The sequence below is a fragment of the Portunus trituberculatus genome, chromosome 20, assembly GCF_017591435.1.
Source record: "Portunus trituberculatus isolate SZX2019 chromosome 20, ASM1759143v1, whole genome shotgun sequence".
NCBI classification, from domain to species: domain Eukaryota; kingdom Metazoa; phylum Arthropoda; class Malacostraca; order Decapoda; family Portunidae; genus Portunus; species Portunus trituberculatus.
Window position 1 is genome coordinate 6,075,001 of NC_059274.1, and position 10,000 is coordinate 6,085,000.

The 10,000-nt window shown below is 42.3% G+C and overlaps 1 protein-coding gene across 5 annotated transcripts in view; it reads left to right on the plus strand.

Annotated features, from left to right (window-relative positions):
- The window catches only part of LOC123506570 (neo-calmodulin-like), a 290,436-nt gene that overhangs the window by 230,635 nt on the left and 49,801 nt on the right, over window positions 1-10,000 (plus strand). For 2 of the 5 annotated variants that reach the window (XM_045258778.1, XM_045258779.1), the window contains exon 2: window positions 1,737-2,722. The exons of the other annotated variants lie outside the window; for them this stretch is intronic. In XM_045258778.1, the coding sequence (XP_045114713.1) occupies window positions 2,633-2,722 (90 nt within the window). In that variant the 5' untranslated portion in view covers window positions 1,737-2,632. The remainder of the gene's footprint in view (window positions 1-1,736; window positions 2,723-10,000) is intronic. 5 annotated transcript variants of the gene reach the window in all.

Consider the following 10,000-nt stretch of genomic DNA (forward strand, 5'->3'; position numbering starts at 1 on the left):
GGTTATTTTGTCCTCTACTCCCTTTTCCCCTCTTTTCCCTTCTCGCCCATCTGTTCCTCTCTCTCTCTCTCTCTCTCTCTCTCTCTCTCTCTCTCTCTCTCTCTCTCTCTCTCTCTCTCTCTCTCTCTCTCTCTCTCTCTCTCTCTCTCTCTCTCTCTCTCTCTCTCTCTCTCTCTCTCTCTCTCTCTCTCTCTCTCTCTCTCTCTCTCTCTCTCTCTCTCTCTCTCTCTCTCTCTCTCTCTCTCTCTCTCTCTCTCTCTCTCTCTCTCTCTCTCTCTCTCTCTCTCTCTCTCTCTCTCTCTGTCTCCTTTATTGTTACATATGGCGTGTTTGTTTTGCTTTTCGTGTATTTACTTTCACGTTACAAATCACTTGGACTTTTTCCTGCCCTGTGTTTGCATGTGCCTTTTTTTTTCCTTTGATCTTCATTCTTTTGGGTAATTTTTCTTTGACGCACCTGTTGGCTTGTTTTATATTGATTTTATGTTTTATTTTGTACTTGGATCCGGTGGACAATGACGAAAAGTTAAGTTATTGGAATGGGTGTTGTTTGTTTTGTTTTAAAGGAGTGTTTTGATCAGTTTTAGATGTGTTTGTTTGCACTCAACGGGTGAAGTGTTTGAAAGACTCCTGTAATTCCGTAAAACCTTCCAAAAGTATTTTTCTTTTTGGGACCATAATGTCATTTTTTTCTTATGTAAATTTATTTTCTCTATATCTATATGGCTGTATGATTTCTATTATTTCTGTCCACCATTGTGTTTGGCTGGCTATTTATCCTTCTCTATATGTATGAATGTATGTGTATATCTATGTATGTAGTATGAATGTATATGTATGTATGTAGCATGTATGTTCGTTTACCTGTCTATCCTTCCCTTTGCCTCTCAGTATACCTTCCTTATATTTGTCTATTCATGTAATGGATATATACGAATGCATTTATGTGTGTATTTGTGTATATATACTGTTCATGTATGTAGTTACAGTGTGTGTGTGTGTGTGTGTGTGTGTGTGTGTGTGTGTGTGTGTGTGTGTGTGTGTGTGTGTGTTGTGTGTGTGTATCATTTTTCCTGTCCATCTGCATGCAAGTGTGCCAGTTGTGTCTGTGTGAGTGTCAGGCCGCGGAAACCTTTTAGGTCATGTCAGTTAATTGTGATTTTTTGCCTAGTTTTTGTTAATTAAATCATGTACTGAAATGTAGTACATGCTTTGACCTACGTGTGTGTGTGTGTGTGTGTGTGTGTGTGTGTGTGTGTGTGTGTGTGTGTGTGTGTGTGTGTGTGTGTGTGTGTGTGTGTGTGTGTGTGTGTGTGTGTGTGTGTGTGTGCGCGTGTGTGTGTGCTGTACGTTGGCGATATTGCTATAATGTTCACAATTAGGGTTTATTTGCACTGGAAAAAAAATAAACATCGTTTCCTTGCAAATTGAATGCAATTTCATATGCGTTGCAAATTATGGAAAAAAAAACCTTGACCATACATAATGGATAAGTAGTTAAAAAAAAAGTTAGGCAAGTGAAAATATATTATGTGAATTAAAAGTAGCTGATGCAAAACCCATATGAAAAACATAATTGACTATAGGTACGAAATAAAGGTAGTTCAGAGATTAAAAAGATATATATACATTTTTAATTGCTTAAAGTTAGAATAGAAAGACTCAAACAAATGATAGGTGAAGGACACGGGCAAGGGAGTTTAATTCATGTTTCTCTCCTTCATTTCACTTTGCAGGATCGAAACACACTCTTGTTATCATTAGCTCATAGCAATAACCAAGTGCCTCTGTACCAGGACGTGACACTGTGACGACGGTGACGAGTACAACTCTTCTAGTACAAGGGTGTCTGTTACATGTGCGTGCGTGTGTGCGTGCCTGAGTGTGTCTGCTGTTATTGATGTTTGGTACGTACACAGTCCCACCTGGCAGGGCACACACACGGTAATGGTGCACACACTGCTTTAAGTAACTGCCTTGGCCACTCAGTGACTCTCTAGAGAGAGAGAGAGAGAGAGAGAGAGAGAGAGAGAGAGAGAGGACAGACATAGAGACATAAACATCCAGACATGCAGACAGATACATAAAGACAAAACAGGCATAGACAAAACTACATACAGAAGAACAAGGAAAAATTAGAACAATAAGAAAGAAAAGGAAAAAAATATCAAAAACAAACTGGAAAGAAAAAGAATCTGAAGTGATGAAAAAAACATGCGTAAGTGAAGAATTAATTAACTTGCTATGAAAAACAAGCCAAGAACAAACGAGACACTCTGTAGCAGGACCATGAATTAGAGCAAGTGCTGTAACGCTTTCTTTGTCGTCACTGGTAAACGAACAACTTATAACCAAAAGAAACAAACAATATACACAAGAAACGTTTTGCCGCGAGTAAAACATCCCATGAATTTTAAGTTTCGCACGACACCTTTCACTCCACGCCGCATCTTTCTCCGTCACACGTCACACTAACTGACTGATGAAGTTGAGAAGTAATGCATCACCACATTTTCTCATTTGGTGGCTTTGCGGATTGAAGTGGCGTGCGCAACTCTGATTTAGTGAACCCGTTAACTTGCCAAGAACTCACCGGAATCATCGTAAGCATCAACATCCCGACAGAGGCAAGATGGCAGGCGTTCTGGGAAACTTCATGCGACACTCACGGGCTCGCTCGGAGATGCAGCGACGCCGAGAGGCACTCAAGGCCGAGAGAGAAGTAAGTGGCTGTCTCAAGAGAGGGGAGGAGCAGGTCACGAAAAGCAGAGATGTTCTATCACACAATTTTGTTTGGAGAAGTCTGTGAAGCAAGGCGTTTTTCTTGCCTTCACTTGTCTTGTTTTTTGTGTGTTTGTGGGTCAGTAGAATGGTGGACTTTTGCATTTATTAATGATTTTGTGGTGTAGTGGTGATGGTGGTAGAAGAAGAAGTAAGACGGGCAACACTCGTAGAAATAATAGTACTTCTATTAGTACGAGGAGAAGAAGGAGAAGGAACATAAGAAAGAGAAGGCGTGGTAATGGTAACAGTAGTAACTATAGTAAAACTATTTGTTGTTATTTACTAGTGGTTATCTTTACAACTCCCACTGTAATCACATCCACTGTCTCACTATTACCACCACCGCCATCACCACCTCTGCTACAGCTATGATCGCAGTTATCATCATTACCACAATCATCATTACATGCGAGGGGTCAGCAGTATAGGGCATTAGAGCAGCGATTTAAAGCCGGCCTCTCGCTTACCTCACTTCACCCGCAAAGTAAGCAGAACACGTATTTGGCGAGTTAAGTATGCATTCGAGGAACTACTTCAGGAAGACTTACGAGTAATTTCGCTTTTTTCTCTCCCTCCTTTGTTTTGTTGCGTGGCACATTCTAACCTAATTGAACCTTTTCCACTTCACCTAAATGCAAGTTGGCCAGGTCAGATCAGCTTAGGTCATCTCTGTCTAAATGTTGTTATGAGTTTGGCATTTAGATTATTATACATCATTTCAAAGTGTGTAATAATCCCAAGTCTTTTTTCCACAAATCTCTCAGGGTGCCAGGTCTGTAAACAAAAAACAAGCATGATACAAAGGGTCCAGAATATTAAAACTGAAACACAAAGAAAACAAAGAAAGTAGAAGAATAAAGAAGGGACACACACATAAGGAAGAGAAAAAAGGAGGAGGCGCAGAAGGCAGAGTTAGACAAAAGGAGAGTCCAGGCGAGAAGGGAGGGATGGGAAGGAGGGAGGGAGGGAAGGAGAGAGGGAGGGAGGGAAGAGGGATAAATCCGGAGGGAGAGGAGTGGAGGAGGAGGAAGAGGAGCAGAATGAGGAACAGAGACAGAGGGTGGAGGGTCTTGTCTTGTTTTGTAGTCTCGTCACGAGCGTCATTATGTCCTCTGATGCCCGGCAAACTATTACAACTGAGATTTTGTACTGAGCCCGCCATCCCTCACCCGGCCCGTCCAGATGGCGCCTTTCTGTCTACTGCTCTCTCTCTCTCTCTCTCTCTCTCTCTCTCTCTCTCTCTCTCTCTCTCTCTCTCTCTCTCTCTCTCTCTCTCTCTCTCTCTCTCTCTCTCTCTCTCTCTCTCTCTCTCTCTCTCTCTCTCTCTCTCTCTCTCTCTCTCTCTCTCTCTCTCTCTCTCTCTCTCTCTCTCTCGCTTAAACTTACACAATCATTGAGTTGCTAAAAGTATTGCTACCAGTTCTGATTTAACTGATGGTACTGACGTGGAGGCGAGCATCGCACTCCCTCAAAACTCACCTTGCTTCATGCACTAGCGGGAAGACAGGTGAGGGAGGAAGCACAGCGCGATATGAAACCAGGTCATGCGTGTTGCTTCGCCGGACCTGTTCACAACTGAGGGAAGAGCTGCGAGACGCGAAATGGTGTTGTGTTTTGGAAAGTTTGCCATGACCTTGGTAGAAGTTCGGCAGTGGCGTTCGTGGCGGCAGCGGTGACGGTGGAGGTGGCGGTGGGGGTAGTGGTGGTGGTGACGGTGGTGGAGGGTGAGGGGTGAAGTGAGGGGAGAGAAGGTAGGGGCAGGAGGGGAGTCTTGACCTTTCCGCAGCCTCGCTCGGCAGGTGTAACGCCTTTCCGGCTTTCCACAGGTGAGTTTTAAAAGAACTCCAGGTGTGTGGGAATAAGATGTGTCTCGTGTATCTCTGACTCATATACTTATTCACTTACACTGAATCGATTAACGCATGTATTTCCAAAGACTGAAGGTGTATTAGAACGAATTTGTGTGTGTATTCATGTCCTTTACACCTTACCTGCCTTCAAGGTATTTGTGAACTCATGTATAGAGTCATTCATGTGTTGATTTGTACTACACAGGTGACTTTCTAAAAATTTTGGCTGTGTCTGTGTTGTGTGTGTATTACCTGCCTTTGGGGTGATTACTACTTAGCTTATTGGCAGAGTTACGGCTATTGGTTGGTCTTACATGGATGAGCTTTAGATTAGTCACAGCGCGCTAGTTTATATCGTGCCTGTCTCTTACCTGTCTCCGTAATGAGCTTTGGATGATATTTTGTTTATGCAAGAGTGGAAATCTGGCTAAGAGCTACAAAAACGACTAAACAAAAGACCCAATGAGATGCCAGTCCCCGAACAGGTCCAAAAAATTGAGTGGAATTTGATAAGCAAAAGCATAGACACGTAGAGTAAAGCCTTTTCTTGCTCCTGTCGACCATCTTCTCTCGTCCTTATGGGGTTGTTGATTCTTCCCTAAAATGAGTTGTAATGTTCTTCCTGAAATTTGGCTAATGGTTTCCTGGTATTTAATGATTTTTCTTTCTTTTCATTTTTTCTAATTTGTTAAGCTTTGTCTATCATGGAAGAATTGTTGCTGTTGTTTTTATTATCATTTTTACTATTTCTATTATTATTATTATTATTATTATTATTATTATTATTATTATTATTATTATTATTATTATTATTATTGCTGCTTTTGCTATCGTTTTTCTCTTTTTTCCTTTACTTGTTGTTTATATGCTTTTTCTTGTTATTGGTCCAACTTGCTTTAAATTTCAAGGTTCATTTGCGATTTTTACACAAATGAGGCTTTAATGTAAATGCGAAAACCTGATGCCGTAGACTTAAATACAAATTTTCACTTTTTACTGCTACTACTAGTACTACAACTACTACTACTAGTACTACAACTACTACTATTACTACTACTGCTACACTACTACTACTGGTACTACTATTACTACTATTATTACTACTACTACTACTACTACTACTACTACTACTACTACTACTACTACTACTACTACTACTATAAATACTACTACCACTGCTACCACTACTACCCTGACCGCCACAATGAATAATTATCACCAGCATCACAGCCATCGGTCACCATCTCTACTCGTCTTTCCGCCGCACCGAACAGCAGTCGGTGACGAGATAAACTACAGTAAACACACCACGGAGAGAAAAGATCAGAGCGAGGAGAAAATAAAAATACGTTTTGATTGACGAAAAGATTGCTGTTTGTCACACTAGACGTGTTTGTTTACAAATAATCAAAACTTTCTCACCGTGGGGGGAAAGAGCAAAATATAGCGAAACATTGATCAATACATTAACTTCCGTCAAATATAATAACTGTAACCAATAAAACCAATCTGCAGTGCGTGCGGAGGCGAGGCAGCAGCAGCAACAGCAACAGCAGCAGCAGCAGCAGCATCCTCGCTTCAGGAATTGCCTGACGAAGGAGACATCAACTTTACATCGATTTGTGCGACCCACCAGGCAGGGTTGCCTCGTGCCCCTGGTGAACACAACGGGGGGAAGGCTGGCGTCCTGGTGAACCTCTTTGTAGCCTGCTGTTTGTATGGCAGGATGGCAGCCTATCCTTGTGTGTGTGTGTGTGTGTGTGAGCGTGTGTGTGAGTATGTGTGTGTGTGTGTGTGTGTGTGTGTGTGTGTGTGTGTGTGTGTGTGTGTGTGTGTGTGTGTGTGTGTGTGTGTGTACGCGCGCGTGTGTGCAAGTTCCAGCCCACCTGTATAATCCGTCCCGTGCGGCCCAGACACTATTTTATCCCCCGCTGAATTTTATGTCCGCTTATTTAGCCTCAGTCTGGGCGGCGAGGCTGCGTTCTCCCACTCGCGTCGCCTCCAGGGTGATATGAGGCATAATTAGCGATGTCGAGTGGGCGGAAGGCGAGAAGGAGTGACTGCCGTGTCTTTGTGGTGATCGGGCGCCCACTCGTGCAGCACCTGACGCGGCAACACAAAGGAGAGGGAAAATTTAAAAGTGTGTGTTCAGGGAAGTAATCCTCGTATGTACGTAGATTTCAAGAGGAAGGAAGGAAAGGATTTTTGGAGCTTGAGGAAGACGGAGGAGGAAAAGATAATGTCCGACAAGAGAGGAGGAACAGGATGTCAAATTTACCACTGAGCTGTACCTTATTGGAATGGAATTTACATGAATGGCGATCATTAACGTAACCATCACTCACGTTATGCCTTCCCTTCACGGCCACGGCAGATGAGTGACGTGAGCTGTGAAAAATAAAGAAAAAACACCACAATTTTATTTCCTTCAATACATGCCTCACACATACGGCAGCGGAAGATAACAGGCGTGGCTGAGAGAATACCAAAAGAAAAGGAAATCACCCGGAAAAAGAAGAAAGAGAAAAACAAAAGAAACTCATGAAGCAAGAAAAACAACAAATCTGGGTCTGCAAAATAAGAGGGTGGAAAAAAAATTACAAAGAAGCACAACGATGATATAGACAAATAAGAACGTACCGCAGGAGATTGTAGTTCGTTGCATCATTCTTTTTGGTTTTAAGTCTCCACCAAAGGGCTTCAGGGATCATTGGGTTAGGCGATTAGCGGAAACGGGGAAGGATAACGTGAAGGATTTCCCCGTGTACTCACAGCTGCCAAATGTTGAAGACCAGAAGAGAGAGAGAGAGAGAGAGAGAGAGAGAGAGAGAGAGAGAGAGAGAGAACAGGTACCGACGGAAGGAAGGAAGTAGGGACGAAATGAGAAGAGGAAGAACCAAATGACGGAATGAAAGAAAGCGAGAGAGAGAGAGAGAGAGAGAGAGAGAGAGAGAGAGAGAGAGAGAGAGAGAGAGAGCGAGCTAGCGAATGGAGGGAGAGAGGAGAGGGGTAGAAAAGGGAATCGTTTCTGAGAACTGCTCTATTCATCACTCTCTTTATTTCTGCGAGTTGCGAGAGAGAGAGAGAGAGAGAGAGAGAGAGAGAGAGAGAGAGAGAGAGAGAGAGAGAGTAAAATTTGTGATCTCTCTGTCAGTGATCGTGGAAAGGAACAGCACTAATTAAAAGTTTGGTTAGGATTGCATTTTTTTCTTCCCATCGCTTTCATCTGCTTTGTTTTCCTTTTCTAATCCTCAATCAGCTGATCAAAATAAATATACGGCGCTGGTTTTCTTTTTTGTTACTGACGAGCGTTGCGAAAAAGTGAAAGGGCAACACTGTAGAGAGAGAGAGAGAGAGAGAGAGAGAGGAAGGTTGGTGGGGGAGGGAAAAGAGGAAAGCAATATTGGTTGAATGTATGTGTGTGTGTGTGTGTGTGTGTGTGTGTGTGTGTGTGTGTGTGTGTGTGTGTGTGTGTTGGCCTGTCATCCACAACCGCAGTGCGTCGCTTGCCCCTTCTCATTACCGCACCTGTTATTCTCTCTCTCTCTCTCTCTCTCTCTCTCTCTCTCTCTCTCTCTCTCTCTCTCTCTCTCTCTCTCTCTCTCTCTCTCTCTCTCTCTCTCTCTCTCTCTCTCTCTCTCTCTCTCTCTCTCTCTCTCTCTCTCCTTCCTACACCCCCCATTAATTCCTGGTACACCTGTTCCCAAGAATCATCATGTCTTCCTTGTGCCTTTCATATTTTGCCATCACAAACACACCTACCAATCCTGCATCACCCGTGTTCTACCATAACCTCATTACACCTGTCCTTTATCCTACCATATCTACCTACGCTCCTCTTTCATTCCCATCATATCCGTTTCCCATCATTACCTCATCACACATGCTCCATACCTATTCACATTTGACTTCACCTTAATTTCCTGCTACATGTTCCGAGTTGCATCACACCTTTTCTCTGCTCTAATTTATTAACTTTACTCGCCTTTATTCACGTGTATGGCTATGATTTTAGAACGTTCTATTTTTTTTTTTTTTTTTCATCAGGATTGTTTTCAAAGGTCATAGATATGATTAGGCGTGTTCTCATACCTTTTTATTACATGAATGAACTAGAATTTTGGTTGAACTCTCGTTGATATTATGTAAGCGTCAAGAAAACCCTATTAACTTTCACTTCTTGGTGTTTAAAGGTGTTTAGGTTAGACATTTAAAGGTTTAGGAATGTAGACACTGTTCTCTTTATCATTACACCTCATTTTACTTAACTGTGCTAAGGTAATCATGAAAACGTCCTGAAAACCACAATAACTTTCACTTAACCGTATTAAAGGTAGTCGTGTTTAGACGCTGAAAGGTTTTGGACTGCAGTGACACTTTTCTCATTATTGCTGCACCTTATCTTACTCACCTGCCCAAGTCAATACCCGCTCTGCACTTCCTGGTTCCCTCGCCTGCACTCCAGACCTGCATCACGTGAGTTCGTAGAATGTTGGCTGCAGTGGATCATGTCCTATAAATTGAGGCGGATGTCAAGATAAAGCAAGTAATTGGAGGAGCAAAAGAAGTGATGTATGCACGGAAACTGCAGGGGTATTAAGAATATGAAGAAGATATAAAGAATTACCTCGTGTATCGCAGCTTGTGGCCCGCCCGCGCTTGTCTTTCTCTTATCTGATGAGGAACGAGAGATTTATAGCGGAACAAGGTCAGTAGTATTACGTAGAGTAGAGGTCAAGGATGATCGGATTAGGTCACTCGAAATGCATTTTGGTTCTTTTTTTCTTCTTACCATTAATATTCTGTGTTTATACGCGTGATCCTCTTACTATCTCTTTATCTTTCCTTTGTGTTTTGTTGAAGCCCGAAAAACTTAAATAATAATAAGCAAAATACAAAGAAAAAATGAGCTATTATGTATTTTCACTGGTGTTTCATTTTTCGTTTCCTTCGTGAACATTGACGGAAAAAGAAAAGAGGGAAGGAAGAGGAGGAGGAGGAAAGAAAAAACAAAAGAAGCATAACATAATCTAATAAACAATACCTGGTCTAATTACAATATCCACAGGTAAGGCGTGAGTGTGGATCGCTTTACCTCACTTCAATTTACAAACTTCACTCTAATCGGGCAACCTTATCCTTAATATCGCCTAATAACTTCATCATAATGGCTGTAACTTGTCCGAGGGGGAAGTTAGTGTGCTGGTGTATGGTGTACTTGGGGCGTAAGGAGGCGAGTGAGTAATAGAAGAGGCGAGGGAGCGGCTTGAGGTTGTCTGTGTCAATTATATAAGATGGTAGAGCATTCCTTCGTTACCTCTTGTCCTGTTACCTTTCATATTTTCATCCTTCGGTATTTACTATGT